This window comes from Lagopus leucura, unplaced genomic scaffold (assembly GCF_019238085.1).
Source record: "Lagopus leucura isolate 7727_CA_CO unplaced genomic scaffold, USGS_WTPT01 Super-Scaffold_100014, whole genome shotgun sequence".
Lineage (NCBI taxonomy): Eukaryota > Metazoa > Chordata > Aves > Galliformes > Phasianidae > Lagopus > Lagopus leucura.
This window is the reverse complement of record NW_024962268.1, coordinates 10,267,601-10,288,753: the sequence shown is the minus strand read 5'-3', so window position 1 is coordinate 10,288,753 and position 21,153 is coordinate 10,267,601. Positions and strand designations below refer to the sequence as shown.

At 41.5% G+C, this 21,153-nt stretch overlaps 2 protein-coding genes across 2 annotated transcripts in view; one reads left to right on the top strand and one right to left on the bottom strand.

The window, feature by feature from the left end:
- The window catches only part of DHX29 (DExH-box helicase 29), a 29,325-nt gene extending 12,373 nt beyond the window's left edge, over positions 1-16,952 (bottom strand). Inside the window, exons 1-17 of the mRNA XM_042875310.1 lie at positions 16,760-16,952; positions 15,014-15,093; positions 14,244-14,357; positions 13,584-13,713; positions 13,043-13,185; positions 12,513-12,638; positions 11,918-12,044; positions 11,483-11,644; positions 10,734-10,899; positions 9,713-9,836; positions 8,757-9,353; positions 7,903-8,046; positions 6,295-6,471; positions 5,386-5,526; positions 4,122-4,266; positions 3,679-3,799; positions 2,894-2,978 (exon numbers count right to left, since the gene is read on the bottom strand). Of these exons, the coding sequence (XP_042731244.1) occupies positions 2,894-2,978; positions 3,679-3,799; positions 4,122-4,266; positions 5,386-5,526; positions 6,295-6,471; positions 7,903-8,046; positions 8,757-9,353; positions 9,713-9,836; positions 10,734-10,899; positions 11,483-11,644; positions 11,918-12,044; positions 12,513-12,638; positions 13,043-13,185; positions 13,584-13,713; positions 14,244-14,357; positions 15,014-15,093; positions 16,760-16,952 (2,775 nt within the window). The remainder of the gene's footprint in view (positions 1-2,893; positions 2,979-3,678; positions 3,800-4,121; positions 4,267-5,385; positions 5,527-6,294; positions 6,472-7,902; positions 8,047-8,756; positions 9,354-9,712; positions 9,837-10,733; positions 10,900-11,482; positions 11,645-11,917; positions 12,045-12,512; positions 12,639-13,042; positions 13,186-13,583; positions 13,714-14,243; positions 14,358-15,013; positions 15,094-16,759) is intronic.
- A 107-nt stretch (positions 16,953-17,059) lies between these two features.
- The window catches only part of MTREX (Mtr4 exosome RNA helicase), a 42,063-nt gene continuing 37,969 nt past the window's right edge, over positions 17,060-21,153 (top strand). The window contains exons 1-4 of the mRNA XM_042875311.1: positions 17,060-17,189; positions 17,340-17,471; positions 20,182-20,248; positions 20,864-20,926. Of these exons, the coding sequence (XP_042731245.1) occupies positions 17,089-17,189; positions 17,340-17,471; positions 20,182-20,248; positions 20,864-20,926 (363 nt within the window). The 5' untranslated portion in view covers positions 17,060-17,088. The remainder of the gene's footprint in view (positions 17,190-17,339; positions 17,472-20,181; positions 20,249-20,863; positions 20,927-21,153) is intronic.

Below are 21,153 nucleotides of genomic sequence, written 5' to 3'. Positions count from 1 at the left end.
AACTATGCTAGTTGAAAAATTATTCAGCTTTCTACAATTAATGAGGAAACAAAAGTTGTGAGAATTTCACAAACACGTTTTTTTTTTTTTTAATCCATCAAGTATATAGCAGCTATTACTTGCTAAAAATAGCCACTATGACTAGCCCGGCAGTAACCAAAACACTATTTCTGAAATAAAAAGTTATTATTGTAGTTAAATTGTAGAAAAAAAAGCTCTTTGAAAAAACATTAGGTTTAAGAGTTTGCCTGATCTCTGCCAAGGTTTTCACAGCACGTTAACTTCAATCTATTACACAGCACCAGCTCAGAATCACAGAATCGCAGGGGTTGCAAGGGACCTTAAGAGATAACTCCAACAGCCCTGCTGCAGCAGGTTCCCTACAATAGGTCGCACAGGCAGGCATCCAGCCAGACTTGAATATCTCCATAGATGACTCCACAATCTCCACAACCTGTTCCAGTGTTCCATCACCCTTCACAGAATCACAGAATCACAGAATTGTAGGGGTTGGAAGGGACCTCCAGAGTCCAACCCCCCTGCCAAAGCAGGTTCCCTACACCAGGTCACACAGGTAGGCATCCAGGCAGGTCTGGAACATCTCCAGAGAAGGAGACTCCACCACCTCCCTGGGCAGCCTGTTCCAGTGCTCCGTCACCTCACCGTAAAGAAGTTCTTGCGCATGTTTGTGCGGAACTTCCTATGCTGCAGTTTCCAAACGTTTCCCCTTGTCCTGTCTCCACTCACCACTGAAAAGAGTCCGGCCTCGCCATTCTGCCCCCCACACCTTAGATATTTATAGACCTGGATCAGGTCCCCTCTCAGTCTCCTTTTCTCAAGGCTGAACAGACCCAGTTCACTCAGCCTTTCTTCATAGAAGAGATGCTCCAGGCCCTTCACCATCTTTGTGGCCCTCCGCTGGACTCTTTCCAAGAGATCCCTGTCTTTTTTGTACTGGGGAGCCCAGAACTGGACGTAGTACTCCAGATGAGGTCTTACCAGGGCAGAGTAGAGGGGGAGGATCACCTCCTTTGACCTGCTGGCCACACTCTTTTTAATGCACCCCAGTAAGCCATTGGCCTTCTTGGCCACAAGGGCACACTGCTGGCTCATGGCCAACCTGTCGTCCACCAGGACACCCAGGTCCCTTTCCGCAGAGCTCCTCTCCAGCAGGTCATCCCCCAACCTGTACTGGTGCATGGAATTATTCCTCCCCAGATGCAAGACTCTACACTTGCCTTTGTTAAACCTCATTCGGTTTTTTTCTGCCCAGCTCTCCAGCCTATCCAGGTCTTGCTGAATGGCAACACAGCCTTCAGGCGTGTCAGCCAATCCTCCCAACTTCGTATCATCAGCAAACTTGCTGAGGGTGGCCATTATCCCCTCATCAAGGTCATTGATGAAGATGTTCAACAAGACCGGACCCAGCACAGACCCCTGAGGAACACCGCTGGTTACAGGCCTCCAACCGGACTCTGCACCACCAACAATGACCCTCTGTGCTCTGCCAGTCAGCCAGTTCTCAACCCACCTCACTGTCCACTCATCTATCCCACACTTCCTCAGCTTTGTTATAAGGATGTCGTGGGGGACAGTATCAAATGCCTTGCTGAAATCAAGGTAGACTACATCCACTGCTCTCCCCCTATCCACCCAGCCAGAGACAACATCATAGAAGGGTACCAGGTTGGTCAAGCACGACCTCCCCCTTGTGAACCCGTGCTGACTACTCCTGATAACCTCCTCTTCTTCCAGTTGTCTGGAGATGACATCCAGTACAAGCTGTTCCATCACCTTTCCAGGGACAGAGGTGAGGCTGACTGGCCTATAATTGCCTGGGTCTTCCTTCTTGCCTTTTTTGAAGACCGGGGTGACGTTGGCTATCTTCCAGTCTTCAGGCACCTTCCCCGTCTTCCAAGACTTCTCAAAGATGACAGAAAGCGGTTCAGCAATCACCTCTGCCAGCTCCTTCAGCACCCATGGATGAATCCCATCGGGTCCCATGGATTTCTGAACATTGATGTTGCCTAGGCGCTCCCGGACCACCTCTTCCCTGACAGAAGGGGTGTCTTCCACTCCCCAGATCCTCTCACTAATCTCCAGGGTCTCGGATTCCCAAGGGGGAGCTTTTTCACTGAAGACAGAAGCAAAGAAGGCATTCAGTATCTCTGCCTTCTCAGCATCCCTTGTTACCAGAACACCCCCGTCACTTAGCAGGGGAGCCACATTCTCCCTAGTCTTCCTTTTACTGTTAATGTACTTGAAAAAACCTTTTTTATTATCCTTTATCCCCTTTGCCAGATTTAATTCCAGGCGGGCTTTAGCCTTCCTTGTCGCATCCCTGCAGACCCTGACAACATTCCTGTATTCTTCCCAAGTAGTCAGACCCTTTTTCCACATTTCATGGGCCTTCTTCTTTCCTTTGAGTTTGTGCACGAGCTCCTTGCTCATCCACACAGGTCTCCTGCCACCCTTTCCCGATTTCTTCCTCACAGGGACGCACCGATCCTGAGCTTGGAAGAAGAGCTGCTTACTGTACAGAAGTTCTTCCATAAGTTAGTACTTCCTATGTTCAAGCTCTAGGCCATTACTCTTTGCTCTGCTGCTACACACTGCCATCTGCCTCCCACCTCCATTTGGATATTTATTGACATTTATCACATCCCCTCTTAGTCTTCTTCAGGGTACTCAGCCTTTCCTCATACAGGAGACACTCCACAATCTTTAGCATCTTTGTGGCCCTCTGCTGGACCTCTGCTGAAAAAAAACAGAAGAACTTCCTTCCTAGTGAGAAAGTTCTAGGAGCAACTGGTTGTCATGTGGTTCTGTATGATATAACTTCAGTTCACTGAAAGAAATAATTTCTTACTTTGCCTTTTTAATTATGTCATACCTTTCTAACGCCAAGAGGAGGTATTGTAAATGCAGCTGCTTGATCTTGTGTTGAAAGAACAGAATGCAAAGCTATCAATCTGTGCCTAAAATAAGAAATTACACTAATCAATATGTATACTACCATACAATAAGACCAGAACAATGAAGAAAGCAACTAGAATGGACACTAGAAAGAGTAAGAACTTTGTATGGTTAGGCATGAAAACCTTCTTCTGTATTTTACTACAATTTTAAGAATAATACTGCAAACACCGTTAGTTCACAGAGATTTTTTCTTTAGCAATAATGCTGGAGAAGTACTAGTACTACTGTAAAACTCCACGTAAATTTACACAAATAGCATAGTAAAAAACAGAATTAGGTGTCTACAAGTCTGAGTCCTTTACATCATGCTTTTGAGATAAGGACTGTCACTGAAGCTTTGTACATAACTACAAACATGTAGCTTTCAGCACAAATAAGAGAAGTCTTCAAGAAGAGTCAGACACAGATTTATACTTCCTTCTTTTCTAGACCTTAAGTACATCTATGAATATTTAGAATTTGACAGCAAACATTCTTCATATGTTACAGCTTCACTATCCCTTATTTATCCATAAAATAAGTTTCATTTGTACCATTTCTAAGCACTTCTTTTCTGCAAAGTAAAAGATATTTGTAGTGTAAAGTAGGCTCAAAGGTGCAATTATCAACATCTCTTTTCAAGAATGGCAGGCCATAAAAATCAAGAAGAATATATTAGTCAAGTTAATCAGCTGATTTTATAGAGAATATCTACATCACCTATCACACAAGCTAAATCTTCTGTCAGTTGAAATGAGATCATACAATTGCTGGATATGAGCAAGGCCCGGTAAAAAGATCAGCACAGCACCTTCAGTGTTTTTGAACTGGGGACTTCTATCTGGAAAGTTACAATAAAGACAAACAGGTAAGACAAAAAAAATTTGCAAACAGCTTCATCTGGTGACAGGAAATAATTCTGAGGCCTGAGTGTTTTATTGTTATTTAGGATATTTTACATAAAAATGAATACAAGTATTCTTATTACAAGTGTATGTGTGTGTTTTTTTATATATATATATACATATATATATATATAGACATATAAACACACACACACACACACACACACACACTTGCAGCATATGTATATAAAAATACAAGTAAACCTGGGAAGTAAGTAGAAAGGGCAGTCACAAGTACATAAACATCTTAAGAAGTACCTAAGTATGCAAGCAGCTCCAAAATAAGTTCAAGGTTGATCTTGTAAGGATTCATATAGAAGACTGCTTGCTGGGTCCGACTGCTATACTTTTGATAGTAAGGCGCCAAATCAATACCAGATCCAGACTGGACTGGGACATACTCCTAGAAAGGAAGAAAAAAAAAAAAAATCATGTTTGGTGGTTTAAAACAAGAGGAGAATGTTAATTTGTCACTTACTTTAGGGCCCCTTGAAGTAGATATTGTGATAAGTGACAATTAATTGACTAACTTCACATGGACATCAGTGAGAGTTAGATTTAATCAAAGACATCTACATATCCAGTGTATGTATACAGGATGTTCATTCTGCGAACTACACATTGCCTATAAATATCTCAGAGATACATACTTAACAGGCCTCTATATTAGGTAGCACTGTTCTAAGTTATTTCACTGTTACAAGTTATTTTACTGTTAATTAAAGCACTTTAGAAAGAAGCTCGCCACCACATTCTCATGGACTGGAGTCTCAACACAAATAATAAAAAATGGAGGACCACTTCAGAGTACTTTGACTTCAACTAAAACATGTTGCTTTGATGATCTGTCTAGCCATCACTGGACAAAATTAGCAGAGAACAGCATATTCAGAATAGGTACACCTGCGTCATCACACCAAACTAAGTATACCCGGAGAAGCCTCAAGACAGCAAGTTGTCCGACAGGCACGAACAGACTAAAGTTGCCAGAAGTCAAAAGACATTTGTAACCTCCTTCCTTAAAGAGTTGTAATTCAGAAGCAAGTACAACTGTCGTTGTAGAATGGTTATAGTATTAATCACAGCCTGTTGATCCAAAAAGTTCTACTGTCTTACAGAAATCATCTTATTTGGCATGCCAAGCTGGAGGATCTTGAGAGGATGTGGCCTTGTCATTTCTTTTTCAGTTCACTAGTGAGAATAATTCTTTGGGAGAACTAACTCAAATGCTTTTCCCTGATGCTGCTTACAGGTCTAGAGCTGGGAGTCTGCACAAGAGAAACAACAGAACTCAGCGTCAAATACATTAAAATCATGACAGCTATAGAGGAATTGGAAGATGAAAAAACAAAAGGACATATATTTACTAAACACTTTATTTCCACTACAGAAGAGCCATTGTGTCTGTCTTGAATCAACTGCTGAAATAACATTGTTTTACACACTCCAACTACATTTAACAAATGTAGTTGAACGTAATAAAATAAAAATTTAAAACTGAAACTAGAAATGCCTATTTTACCTGATACTTTGTGGTGCCTCCTCCTTTTGTAGTAATGTTTATCATTATTTCTTCCTCCTCCTCTAAAAATTTCTGACAATATTCTGAGTCTTTCTCCAGAACATAGCCAGTTGCTTCAATTACATCTTCAATATGGAAAACCTTCAATGAAAAATCCCAAAAGAAATTAAAAGGTATATCAAAAACTATTCAGCAGCTTCTTTGTTCTTTAAAGCTTACATACAGAGTTGAATGGGTCGTCCTTTCCTGTATTAATACTGTAATAGATTTGGCAAATTTGGCTTAATTTTTCATGATTTTTGAAAACTTAATTTAGAACCAATGACTTTAATGTACCCCATATAACAATCAACACTGCATTTATCATAGCCTATAGAAGTATGAGAAACATACAACTTTGGCATTGCATATGGGGTATGTAGGAAGTATCTGCTTGTACATGTAGAAAGTACAGAGAAATCAACCTCTCTCCTTTTTGTGCTATCTAGAATGAACAGAGAAGAATAATAATGTTGCTGCTCAAGCAAGAACTGATTTTACATCTCTTTCTCTGGAGATATTAAAAACCTTCCTGGATGCTTTCTTGTGCAACCCACAGTAAGGAACTTGCTTTAACAAGGGGGTTGCACTAGATTATCTTCAGATTATCTCTGTCTCTTCTAACTCCTGTTATTCCATTAATCAATGGATTACCGATCAGAAAAAACACTAAAACCATATAATATTACAATTCAAAGCACTGAAACAGTTTTAAGTTTTCAAAAAGGAAAGAGTCTACTAGTCATTGAGATACACGCTTAAGTTATTTTTCTTATAAAAGTTACATAGTTACATTCACTGTACATGCTAACTAGTCAAACACTGTATAGGTACAGAGTGCCTTTTATAATCAAAGAAACATTCACCTACCTCAACAGGGTAACTTCTCCCTGAGATCCTTAAAATGGGACAGTGTGAAAAATAGCTGGAAAACTTCTCACTGTCTACAGTAGCACTCATCAAAATCAGATGCAGGTCTGAACGCTTATGCAAGATCTCTTTCAAGATAACTAGTAAGAAATCAGACTGGACACTTCTTTCATGTACCTAGAAGAAGAAAAAAAATATATCTTAGGATCACCAAGGTTCGAAAACACCTCCAAGATCACCCAGTCCAACCATTCATCTACTAATATTTCTGCATTATGTCCCTTAGTACAACATCTGAATATTCTTTGAATGACTCCACCACATCCCTGAGCAGCCCATTTCAGTGTTTGACCACTCTTTCAGTGAAGAAAATTTTCCTAACGTCCAACAGAAATCTCCTCTGGCACAATTTGAAGCATTCCCTGTAGTCCTGTTGCTAGTTACGTGGGGAAAAGCTAACCTGCAATTCACCATAACCTCCTTTCAGGTAGTTGTAGACAGTGATAAAGCCTCCCCTGAGCCTCCTCGTCTCCAAACTAAACAACCTCAGTTTGCTCAGCTGCATCTCATACAACTTGTGCTCCAGAACCCTAACCATCACCCTTCTCCAGACAGGCTTCAAGGCCTTGATGTCTTTCTTGTAGTGAAGGGCTCAAAACCAAACACAGTATTTGAGGCACGGCCTTTATCAGAGCTGAGTATACAGAGAAACAATCACTTTCCTGCTCCTGCTGACAACACTTGCTCTGATATAAGACAGGATACTATTTGCCTTCTTGGCCATCTGAGCACACTAATGGCTCATGTTTAGCTGAGTGCTAAGCAGCACCTTTAGGCCCATTTCTTCTGCAGCCTTCCAGCCACTGTGGTCACAAGCCTAGACAGCGCTACAGGCTTTGGGCAAAATGCAGGAGCTGGTTGGTCATATTGAACTCCTTCCCACTGACCTCAGCCCAGTGAACCTGCCTGTACAGATCCTTCTGCAGGGCTTTCCTACCCCTAGATACCAAGATGGAAGGAAGTGTGGATTTGTTATCTGCTTACTTACTGGTAACTAAGTCCCCTCATCCAGGTCATCAATAAAGATATTAAACAGGACAGGCCCCAGTACTAACCCCTGGCAAACACCACTCGTGACCAGTTCACCACCACTCTCTAGGCTTGGCCAGCCAGTTCTTTACCCATAAAGGAGTATTATACCTGTCCAAGACACAGGCTACCAGCTTCTCCAAGAGAACCTGACACTGTGAGACAGTGTCAAAGGCATTGCTGAAGCCTAAGCAGACTACATCAACAGCTTTTCCCTTATCCATCCAGGCAGGTCACTTAATCAAAGAGGGAGACCAGGTTGGTAAAGCAGGACCTGCCTTTCACAAACCCATTCTGACTGGGCCCGATCCCCCAGCTGTACCACAGATGCTACAGTGGTCTCACTCCAGATGATCTATTCCATAACCTTTCTTGGCACTGAGGTCAGGCTGACAGGCCTGTAGATCCCCAGATCCTTTTTGCAATCTTTCTAATCTTTTCACAAGATTAGACAAGAAAGCTGTCAGAAATCTAGGCCCAGGATAACTATAGTTTCTGTAGAACAAAAGAGTTAATAACCTCATCTACAATAACATGAGATATACTTGAGAGAAGACCATCTTCTTGAAGTTTCCGAAGCAAAACACCTGTTGTACAGTACAGCAGTCTGGTGGCTTCTCCTGTTCTTGACTCCATACGAATTTGATACCCACACAGGGAGTTCTGTAAGAGAAATAATATATTAAAAAATAGCCATAATTTAAAATAGCAAACAAGCAACAAACACTCAATATTAACTTTAAGCACGTTAGATTTGATACTGTACATGTTACTATCTAATCGGCACGATTACTTCCACATTGTTTTTCCCTTACGCATTTGTCTTTGTTACAAAAGGGAAAACGCATTAGAAGACAGTAAATTTCTCCAGAGCAGTAAAGAGATGCTCAGTATTCTTTAAGGCTTCTTTTTATAATGTATTTATGGAGCCCCTCTAGGAATTTCACACAGACTACCACAGAACACACAGGACCTTGCATTTCTACAAGTAAAATTACAGCTTATTTGGAAGGGACCTCAAAACTGAGGCAGACTTGAAGACAGATTTGACTGCTCAGCTTTATTCAGCACAGTTGTCTATCCATGACGGATATGAGACCTCCCACAGCAATCTGCGCTGGTATGTGACAATCCCCATCATCAAACAGTTCCTCTTAGTCACTTTTTTTTTTTTTTTTTTTTTAAGAAATCATGTATACATACTCAGTGGTCTACAGATGACAATCTATAAAAAACAGCAGACACAGCAAAAAGAAGAAAAATACATTTCACTATTCCTTACACAACCAAATAATTATGTGTTTTACTTCATAACAAGTATCCTGCTCCCTACATTTGATCAAAATTGAAATAGGAATAAAGATACTTCTTACTTTTCCTCCAGGTCCAGATTCACAGCCTAGCTCCTCACAAACCCTTGTGGCCAAACTCACTGCTGAAATTCTTCGGGGTTGTGTGCACACAATATTACATTTACTTGTTCCCTCATCCAGCAACAAGTCTTCTAACAAGAAATGGGGAACCTGAGTACTCTTCCCACTGCCTGTTTCACCAGCTACAACAACTACTCGATGTTTTTTGAGAGTTTCCACAATTGAATGTCTGTGCTTAAATACAGGTAATTCTTGTCTTTCTTTCAGGAATTTTTGGTATCTGGAGGAACTTTGCAGCTTTCTGAACAAATTCCTTGAAGGTTCCAAATTATCGATGTCTGCGGTCTCAAGGGAGGTATTGCTGAAGTCCTCATCAGAAACTAGGTTCTCCCAGGAATCTTCAGGACCTTCAGATACTTCTGGCTGCTTTTCAGATTGTAGCTGCTGCTGCTGTTTTAATTTGTTTAATAATTTAGCAATAAAGGTATCACGAGGCTTGTTAGTTTCTATTTTGTTTTCTTCTTCCTTTTTCTTTTCAATATCACTCCACTCTAGCCAGACATCTCGGTAGGTAGGAGGCAGCAACTGATGAACTGACTTTGGGAGAAAAAATTAAAAAGTTACTCTGCATACTACACGCAGTTATCACTAATGTTATGCATAAATGAACTTGAAGATCAGAACAGAGGCTATGAAAACAGGAACACAGGTATCAAAAGTGCTTTATAGTCTTAATCTTGTGTTCTTCACAACACTGGAAGAACAGTTTTAATACAGATTAACTTTCTCTCCATGTGCTGTGGCACATGTGACTGTCAGTAAAATCAAATAAAGGTATAACTCAAGCAAATAAGGGCTAACATTTCAATAAACTGTTTCTAGAATTTAACTAAAGATACTATAATGTAAAAATGCAAACAGATTCCAAGCTGAAAACAGAAACACTAGTGTCTTACCTGTCCCTTAGTTAGATGATAGAGTGCCAAAGTAGCAGCTAAGTGTTGTGCTTGCATACTGTCTTCTGTTACAATTGTAGGACACATCATCATTACATCATCTGATGACTTGGTAACCCTGACCCTTAAAGACAGATTCATACAGGCATTTCTCTTAATCTTTCCTAGCTATATTAACAGCACACATTTTAATGTTTTGTTTTTTTTTTTTTTAAAAAAAAAAGGAGTGAAAATATAGAAACTCAGCTCACTATTACTCAACAACTTTTTGTAATCAGTACTTCTATAATTACTTAACACAGTTTAGATACTGAAAGTATAGTTAAACAGATGTTAACATCTCAGCAGACTGTTAGCGGATACATGCCAGACACAACAGCAATCAGATGTAATACAGTCTCAGAGGAACAATACATTCAAACTGTTCATAGCTTCTACTTTGAGCAAGAAGATGGGATTTTCACTTTACTTAGTTGCTCCAAGAAGTACAGCTAATTGGTAATACCATGTTTACCTGCTCTATATATAATAATATTCTATTTCATAGCACTGCATTATAGATTCACATTCAAAGAGAATTGGAATGTTTTGGTTACAGATTAACAGTAGCTTCCACTCAACTCTCTAACTCCCACTTTAAAAGAAATCCCAAAAGGGGAATACAAAAAAAAAAACATTAATGACTAAAACCAAAGATTTAACATGTTGGTTTGACCAAGAATTCTAGAAGTCAGTTGTCCAAAATTATCTCCCAGAATTTGCTTTGAAAAAGAATTTGAAGCTTGATAAGCTAACCCCCTTAAGGGATCAATCAGTTCTATTTTTGCCATATTGTCCAGCCTTGGGATTACTTTTGTAAAGCCATCCAGCGTAAAAATATCTACCTGCTAGACAAAAATCACTTCAGACAAACACTATTATCTACTTAAATCCAGACCAACCTGACAAAACACAAGTAACCAGCATTTCTACATTTAAATGAACCAAAAGGAAAATTGAAAAAATCATGGGAAATACATACCTACATTTCCAGTATCTTCCAACTGGAACCTTTTCAAAAGCAGGATTTGGGCTCTTGGGAAAATTCTTCCTGCACCAGTCAATCAAAAATTGTTTTGGTGATTTACCAGTCCAGCTTCGAGCACTATAATCAAAATTTCTTATATCTAGTGGTTCTTTCTTTTTGGCTACAAGAGTAAAATGATACACGTTTTAATTTTCCCAAAGTTTATTTTAAATCTGTTACAATCAAGAATTGTTAAGTTTTGGTTCAAACATGTTTTTATTGAACCAGTCAGTTACTTTTCTAAAGTGTTGAACAGGTCTATAAAATAAATAGAAAATACTGGTGCTGATACCTCAGAGAAATCCCAGCTTCTTCAAAAGGAGGTATCTAGCAGAAAATTAACTGCAATATTCTATTGTTGATAACTCAATAATTTAAGAGCTTTTACCAGTGTTTGTCCAAAACTAATATAATAGTTTGAAGGTTTAAGATGAATATAGTACAGAAAGTTGCGAAGGTGTTAATTAATGGCAATAGTCACAAGTCCCACAGCAATGGAAAAAATGCAAGATTTTAGACCTAACAGTATGCCAGAAATAGTTTGCCATCAAGCATTAAAAAATAAATACAGAGCCTACCAGATCAGCTAAGTCAGCAAGACAGCCCACCTGCCTTTGCCCACCACCAGAACTTCACAATTGCACAATGAATTGTCATAATCCTTAACAAAGTGATACTGTAAATCTGTTGTACAACTTTCAAACCTTTTTCTTCCTTTGCAGTACCATCAGGTTTTTCAAGCAAACTCAAATTCAGAGTGGTTTCTTGAGGTTGAGGTGGGGGAGCCTTTTTCTTTTCCTTCTGTTGTTGGTTTGACGTTTTTATAGCTGGATCAAAGACAGGATGCTCTTCAAGCATTGCCATTTCTGTCAAATAGAGAATATAACTTATTCTCATCAATCGCTGTGTATCTGTGTTTAATTAATTACATAAATTCATATTGAGAACCCAAAAATTCAAATTAATGAAATGATATTGACTTTTTCTAGCTTAATCCCCATGAAAAGAGTAAGTTCAGGACAGTCTGTAGTTCACACAGTGGTGTGAAACACGATTAAATGAATTTAATCTTATTCAATCAACCTATTTAACTAACAGATACACAGGCCACAAAACAAAATTAATTTGCTTGCTGCTACCTTGTTGAATTCTTCTTATTTTCTCTTGTGCCACCTTCTGACCTTGCTTGTCTTTGGCTTGCTTGGAGACGCTTGCTTGTTCTTTTGCTTCTGAAAGCTTTGCAGCCAGATGTACATACCTTTCATTCTATTTCAAACAATTATCAATTACAAGCTTAATATTACATGTTTTTTTTTGTTTGTTTGTTTTAAGTTCAGTAGAAGTTACACATCATTCTTTATATCAAGCTTAAAAACTAGTCATTCCTCATTTATGGTTTAACTGTTATTTAACAGTTGAAGCCTCTTAGATTTACAGAGACTTTCTTTATCTCACTGAGATTTATTTCAGGAATTCTTCCTTCCCAGCAAAATGCATTCAGTATTCTGAGCCCAGTCCAGAAAGAAGAAAAACAACTTAGGAAAACTGCCAACATATTTCCATTCAGTTGCCTGCAATGATGTAAAATTTTAAGATAACTTAAAAATGGACTAGCTATCCAACCTGCAGTTTTTAATAATCAGATCCACAAACTGCAGATGTATTAGACTTAACAGTTTTTGCAGGACTTCTCATGAAACATTCTATCGTACTGGGTCAAACATTCTATCTTACTGGGTCAAACTTCTCTTCATCTGTCTCTTTCACAGATTCATTTTTCTCTTCGTCACTCTGTTGCTCAGCGTACCGCAAAATCCACTCCTTCACACTCATTTCTTTCTGTTCTTTTGTACTTGTCTCCTAGGGAGGGTAACCAAAATTATGAGTAGTAACAGTAAGCAAAAGCACTGACATTTATCTCAGTATTAAGAAAACTACTGTTTAAAATTATCATGTAACTTGACTTGTATCATGTACAAATGACAGTCTTTCTTGTCATAAAGAGAATGAATCCAGGAGAAAAAATAAGCTATGATGTGCAGTTAGTTAACTCAAACAATGAACTGTAGAATTTAAAAGACTCTACATGGAAAAAAGTTAACTTTCACATGACTGCTCCATTATAGTTAAAATAATGAGAGAATTATTAAGCATAACCTATTTTCAGAATTTTGCCATGTCAGTGCTGAAGTTGTTGCAAATTCCACGCTTTGGAAAATTTTGTGCTCCCTTACCACCACATACAAATAAATTTCATTAATTACCTTAGTTTCAGGGCTGTTCTCTTTCTTTTTCTTATCTGTTAAGCGAGGTGGATGTTCACGTTGTGACACTGGAGAACAAAATTTTGCTCTAGGTCTATGTTGCTGCTCTTCAAACTGCTGGCTAAAGCCTTCAGGCAAGGCATCTTCAAAATAAATTAAAAAAAAAATACAAAACAGGTCACAAATTATGTCAAAAACAACTACTGAAATTGTAACGTAAAGCATGATTCTATGTCGGGTACCAACCAGAAGAAGGTAAAATAAAAACAGTATGCCTGAAATAGAAGTTGAGCTTCAACATTTAGGTAGGTCAATATTTACTTTCTGGACTTTCAAAGAACTCTACAAGTAGGAAGAAAAGGACCTGTGACTATAAAAAGTCACAAAAACAATCAGCAGCATAACTAGGAAAAGAACACTGCTGTGACTACCGGTCTTAGTGGAACAACCTATATGACCGCTACCGGCAAGTACTGCCACATCAGAGCCGGTCATACTGTTCTATTAAAAACTGTGTTCAGTTCTCTGCCGCCGTACTTACCATCAGGAAGGTTTAAACAAAGCCAGTCAAGTGCAGAATGAAGATCACCACCATATAAAAGTGTATTTTTCATTGCATCTTCAATGTGTTCAGTCTTAAAAGAAAACCTCTGTAAAGCCATGTAAACATCCTACAAATAATAATGAGTTTTAAAATATTAGCATTTAAAGTATCAATTTAATATAGGCTCACACTCCTATTTCTCCACTTCCCAAATAACTGATATTAAATGGACACAAAAAGGATAAATTAACTTATGAAAAGACGGAATAGAAAAATCCTGTTCTGAGTAAAAATTTAATAATAATTTTAATTGTAAATATACACACATGTAGAAATAAAGCCACTTCCTATCTCTGATACAGTGTACATATTTTCTGGCTGGAAGAATAAACCTGCAATTTTTCAGCTATGGTACAGAACCAATAGAATAGAAAACAAAAGAACAGAGATTACAGTCTACTATGCTATCTATTTGAAAAGTGATTGTGATTACCGAAAGCACGGAGACATCTTTTCTGATAAACATACTAACTGATTCCACTGGCTAATTATTAATGAAATTAATGGAAAACATGGTACACTAGTTTGTACTATACACAGGAGTATAAATGACGAAAAACAGACAGCCCAAATAAGCAAGGTCATTTTAAACTCTACCTGTAGTTTCTTAGCAGTCAGTCTTCTGGAAATCATTCCTTTGTCATTGTTTTGTTTTTTATGGTCATTGATTACATCAATAATCCTTTTCTCCAAATTACTGCTTATCATTACCTGCATAAGGAGTAGTCAGTGTGAAGCAAAACATTACAAGTTTTTATGACATTTCAACGCTCTTTATGACAGAGTAATGGAAATACAGACACTCAAATGCATATTCAAATACATACTTCTGTTTTTCCACAAATGTGGTAAAACTTTCTTGTGAAAAAGAACAGATTATTCTTTTTTTTAACTGTATATTTCTACCTGAAATAGAACAATTCGTTCCCAATCAAGAAATGCTCATTTACATCTCCAAGGGAGAAACTATCTCCGTTGTTACATTGTAAGAAAGAAAATAACCTACTGTAATGAGCAAGACCTTCCTTTTCCACTTATAAAAGAGCTGATAAAACATAATTTGATCATTAAGACAATCTTTTTAGTCTATCTTCCTTATTTGGCTTACAAAAAACTAGATATAGCAATTCTAATATCCTCAGCATTCCTAAAACTTGAAGCATGTAAAGTATCTTTTGTTACTCAAATACAGGTGTTCTTCTGCCGTAATAGTCTATCCTATTTCTCAAGGCAAACTCAAAACCTCAAGCAGCTCAAGCATCAAGGACTAATACACAAATGTTGCTTACTTGCATAGCAATGAGTAAACATTTCTCAGGTAAAACAGTACCATAAAAAACAAAACTGTTTTACATGAAGATACTCACCTTAAGAATAGATTTATCTAGATTAGCAGCTGCAGCAGCACTGGAATCTATTGGTGAACTAAAACTGTAAGTTTTTGGACCTGCAAAATGCAGTAATCATCAATTACATGAGCAGAGCACAGAAAACACTCTTTATAAAGAGAGTTTTTAAAGCAGATCTAATATGTGGGAGGTTAAAGCAGAGAAAGATTATACTACTATGCCTGTAACATGCATGCGTATAATGGCTACAAGATTGATGGTACAGAAAGACTTTCTACCAAGGAATAGCAATGAAGGAAGTTGAGGAGGATATTGGGTAGAAATGGTACCTAGCTAGGTTACTCAGCTACAATTGGTGTGGGAGAATGTAAAAGTAACCTCTGGAAGTATCACTGAATGTCTGACCTGTTTCTACCTAGGTGATATCTGTTTTTGGCCTCTGTCTGATAGCACAGCTTGATGTTGGATGTCATTCTTTTTGAGAATGCATATGCTGTTTCTGCTACTGCGCAACCATACATAAACCAGATAACCTCAGAGCTTCCAGCACCCTGTAGACCAGTGGACAGAGTGAAGCCCTCTAGGAAGTACTGCCGCCACCCAGCCTCTAGGAAGGCAGGATAGCATGCCAGCACTGGACAGCCTGCAAAGTTGCACGAGGACAGTTTGCTGCTGGGTCAGGACTGGATGCAGAGAATAGCATTTCAGAAAAGAGTAGTCAACTCTGGTCTGGAGCTACAGACAGCAATTAGGCACTGACAAGGTAATTACTACTACTCTGTCCAATTGTTCAATACTAGGGTTATGCTAACTTATCACTTAAACCAACTTGTTTTTGACCATAGCATATAAATGAGATAGAATCATAGAATCATCCAGGTCAGACTGCCAAGATCATCCAGTCCAACCATCTACCTGCCATCAATGTTTCCCCATTAAACCATATCCCTTAGTACAACACCTAAACACTTCTTGAACAGCTCCAGAGATGGTGACTCAACCACATCTCCCTGGGCAGCATCTGACCACTCTTCAGTTTCTGAGAGCAATAGAGAATTATGGTATTGAAAATGTGAGACATGAAAGGCATCAGAAACCAGATTTGAGAAAACAGAGCACGTACTGAGAGGCTCAGGAAGTCCAAAACACAGCATAGCGGAAGAGACTGCAGGACTTCATGTTAACAGGCAGTGATCTCCAGCAGCCAGACCACTACCACAAACAGCAGTACAGGCTGCTGCTGGCACTACCGGGCATCAGAACCGTGTCTGACAGATGCAGTGTGCCGAAAGAAGCAGGCAGTGCTGTGAGGTACCAGCTCAGGGCCGTTTCCAGCAGTCTGTCCTGTCGTTCCCACAGCCCAACTGGGGAGCTGCCTGCCCTGCAGCTAATATCACCTCGAAAGTCCCACCACGCGAAAATAAGACACAACCCAGGCTAACTCGGCTCTGTGCACAGATAGGAAAAGCACCACGTCAAAACAAACAGAGCAGGCAGCCTCCCGAGAGGCTGTCTCTGACCACCTCAGCGGAAGGCAGCCACAAGACCGCCCTAGAACACCCCGGGACGGGACGGCCCGGCGCAGGCCCGGCAGCTCCGCTAGGACAGACTCCGGACTACACTCTCTCCATGCTCACTCACTTCAGACCAGCCCCTTTCTACCCCGCCTCCCCCCGACAGAGCCGCCGTACGAAGAGATCCGAATGCGACGCCCGCGCACGGCCGCCGGCCGGGCCCCTCCTTCCCGCAGCCGGGCCCCGCTACCTTGCTTGACGCGGGGCTCCTTGCAGGCGGGCGACGGCCGCGGGGCCGCTCTGCTGCCCGCCGCCTCTTTGGCAGCAGCGGCACCGGCCTCGGCGGCGGCTCGCGATCTAGCGGCAGCGGTGGCCGCGGCGGCGGCGGAAGCAGCGTGGGCCGAGCCGCCGCCGCCGCGGTGCTTCTTGCCGCGGCCGCCCATGACGCCCCGTACCGGAAGCGGAAGCTTCCAGAGGTGGCTCTGGATATCGCCCGCCCCCCCGCTGCCATTGGCGGCACCTGCGGAACGGTTGGCGGGAGGGGCTGCGCCGCGCGGGGCGCTGTGGGAGCGCGGCAAGATGGCGGACGCGTTTGGGGATGAGCTTTTCAGCGTGTTTGAGGGTGACGCGGCCGCCGCCAGAAGCAAAGCGGGTGTCGCTGAGGCTGCCAGAGGACTGGGGTGAGGCTGGGGGAGCTGGGCCGGCCCGGCCCGGCCCGGGGTGGCTGGCCTCGGCGGGAAGCTTTGGTGGGGAAACGCTGCGCGCGTGGGGCGTTTCCTGAGCGGGTTGCGCCCTGAGCACGGTGCGATCTGCGCCCTCTGTGTTTGCAGAAAGCGGCAGGAGGACGTACCGTCGGGAGCCGGGCTGGGGAAAACCAGAAGGGACGCTGAGGTCGACAGCACGGAAGGAGCGAGGTCGGGAAAGAAGCCGAAACTGGAAGATGTCACGTCAGAAGATAATAAGTAAGTACCCGGCTTGCTTACAAAGGCTATGTAAAGGAACAGTAGCTGGACAAAATGATTAACTGAACGCCTGTTGTGATGGATGAGTGTGTAAGGCTTTGCTCTAGTATGAATTCAGATACGAATCTGTTGAATCTGATATGTTTATGTGAGGGTGTGCTAATGAGGAGTAACACTGTAAGCAAAAGGTGCTTGTAAAGAAGGAAAGTAGATCCAGAGTTGCCATTTTAAGTCAGTTTCACGTTTAGTGGTGTCACTAAAAGGTGTGCTTGCCCACAGTAGCTCTCTGAAATAATCATAGAATCATAGAATGGCTTGGGTTGGCAGGGACCTCAAGGATCATTAAGCTGCAACCCCTCCTTCTCCAGACTGAACAAGCCCAGCTCCCACAGTCTCTTTTCGTAGGGGAGGTGCTTCAGTCCCCTGATTATCATTGTGGTCCTCCTCTGGGACCCTCTCCAAAATCTTCCTCTCTTTCTTGTATGGGGTCCCCAGACCTGAATGCAGTACTCCACGTGGGGCCTCATGAGAGCAGAGTAGAGAGGGACAATCACCTCCCTGTCCTTGTTGGCCACCCTTTTCTGATGAAGCCCAGGATACCATTTGCTTTCTGAGCTGCAAAAGAGAGAAATGTACAGGAAGTGGAAGCAAGGTTGTGTAGCCTGGGAGGAATACAAGGCTGTTGTCTGTATGCATAGAGATAGAATTAGAAAGGCCAAGGCACAGATTAAGCTGAACTTGGCAAGGGATGTGAGAGGGTTCTACACAAGAAGGGGTTCTACAGGCATATAGTCAGGAGGAGACAGGACAAGGAGAGAGTTTCCCCTCTGATGAAAGGTAATGGACAGCTGGCTTAGGACGTAGGAAAAGCTGAGGTACTCAATGAATGCTTTGCCTCAGTCTTCAGGCTTCCCATGCCATGGACCCTGAAACTCTAGGTGAGGGTGTGGGGAGTGGTTTCTGTCCCCCTATAACAGTGGAACAATCCAAGACCTCATGTAGCTGAATGTATGTAAGTCCACAAGGCTGGATGATATGCGTCTCAGGGTTCTGAGGGAGATGGCTGGTGTGGTTGCTGAGCCACTCTCTGTCATATTTGAAAAAACTTGGCTATCTGATGAAGTCCCCGGTGACCGGAAAAAGGGAAATGTTACTCCCAAGGAGGAAAGAAGACCCAGGGACCCACATTCTAGTAAGCCTCACCTCTGTGCCTGCGAAGATCATGGAGCAGATCCTCATAGAAGGCACATGTGAGATGTGATTTGAGACAGCCAGCATGGTTTCACCAATGGCAGGTCGTGCCTGACTGATCTGGTAGCCTTCTATGATGGAGTGACGGCTTCGGTGGATGGAGGAAGGGCGATGGATGTCATCTACCTGGACTTCTGCAAGGTTTTTGATATGGTCCCTCACCACATCCTTCTCTCTAAATTGAAGAGGTGTGGATTTGAAGAATGGACTTTAAATGGATGGATTTTTGATGGATTAGGAATTGGCTGGCTGGACACAGCCAAAGGGTCATCAGTGATGATGGCATCGAGTACACCCTCAGCAAGTTCGTGGATGACACCAAGCTGAGCAGTGCAGTCAATACACTGGAGAGAAGGGAAGCCATCCAGAGGGACCTGGACAGGCTGTATAAGTGGGCCCATGAAAACCTAATGAGGTTCAGTAAAGCCAAGTTCAGGATGCTGCAGTTGAGTCAGGGCAATCCCAGGTATTTATAAAGACTGGGAGAAGATCTCCTTGACAGCAGTCCTGAAGAGAAGAATTTGGGGATTCTGGTAGACAAGTCTGATGGGGGTTGGTCATGAGGCAGCAGTATGCTCTTGCAGCCCTGAAGGCCAACTGTGTTCTGGGCTGCATTAAAAAAGGGGTGGCCAGCAGGGAGAGGGAGGTGATTGTCACCCTCTACTCAGCTCTTGTGAGGCCCCATCTGCAGTACTGCATCCAGGCCAGGGGACCCCAGTACAGGAAGGATGTGGAGCTCTTAGAGCAGGTCCAGAGGAGGGCCACTAAGATGATCAGAGGGCTGGAGCACCTCTACTATGAGGAAAGGTTGAGGGAATTGGGCTTGTTTAGCTTGGAGAGCAGAAGGCTGTAGGGAGACCTTGTTGTGGCAATCCAGTACTTAAAGGGAGAGTGTAAACAGGAGGAGGAACGGCTGTTTATGAGGGTTGATAGTGATAGGATAAGGGGGAATGGTTTTAAACTGAGACAAGGGGAGGTTTAGGTTAGATATTAGGAGGAAGTTTTTCACACTTCACCAGAAGGTGGTGACACACTGGAACAGGTTGTGGATGCCCCATCCCTGGCGGCATTCAAGGCCAGGCTGGATGTGGCTCTGAGCAGCCTGATCTGGTGATTGGTGACCCTGCACATAGCAGGGGGTTGAAACTACATGATGTTATGGTCCTTTTCAACCCAGGCCATTCTGTGATTCAAAAGATGTTTTGTGATACAAATTTTTTTAGGTGTTAAAAATCAGAAAGTGTGATAGCTAAAGTATGTAGTTATCGTATAGTAAAATGTAACTGTCAAGTAATCTTAATACTTAGTAGTACTTAGTACTATTCAGTTTAAGTTTGTGCATCTTTTTGGTTTTGTTTTGTTGCAGTTAAAATAGAGGTGACGTTTAACTTCTTCCCATATGTAAAGAAAACAGAGTTTTCACATACATTTCTGACAATCCTAACTTAAGTATTTTTAGTCTGGCAGACCTGATGCCACATGTGAAGGTTCAAGCTGTGGAAACTGTTGAAGGCTGCACACATGAGGTAAGTGCAATGCAAGTGAACATGGAAAGTCTAGACTTTCTTGTACAAGTGCATGTGTTACTATTGGTATCATAATATTTATATAGTATTGTTTATATTTATTGTTGTACTAATTACAGGTTATTTGGTAACACTTAAAATTATTGCTCGTGTTGTAATGTAGTAACTGAAGAGAACTTGAGTATTTAACATGAGAGAATGTTTGAACATTCGTCCCTTCAAGGGACAGGAACTTCACGTGTGTAAAGACATTTTCCTTGTAAGGGGAGTGAGATCAATATGAACTGAGTAATTGCGTATAACCTCTGGTCGTCAGAAGCCCTGACTGCATCTAGGCCTGAAAAGTTCATGTTTCAAGCTAGCTAAAGCAGACACATTTCACGTCGGGCAGCAGAGAGTTTCAGAACTAAGAAAAGTAGTTGGTGATAGAGGTGGGTAGAGATGGTAAGAGGAAGGAAGGGCTCACTGGAACATGAGCCTATAGAACCAGGACAATAGAAATTCAGGTAAGTTTTAATATATTTGTAATCTCTTGCCCAAGGTAGTCATAGCTTTACTTGTGACTGGAGCGGACACAGGATGGTCTAATATTTTTGTTTAAAATGCATTTTATAGGTTGCACTTCCAGCAGATGAAGAGTTCACAGGTCTGAAGCCAAGGACTGGAAAACCTGCAAAAGTATGTGTGTGAGATTTGTACAAAGGGGGTTAAAAGCACTGATGTCCACTTACCTCTTGTATAAACCATGGGCATGGTGCTCTGCAAGATCAGCATGAAAAGCATTTGAAGGAGGGAGTCTTGCAGTAACAGAATGCCCCTGTTTTGGCTGAAGGTTGCAGGAATAAGCAGATAAACAGTCCCAGCGCAGTCTTGAAGGGAAGGAGTGGGACTTCTTGCTTGATAAA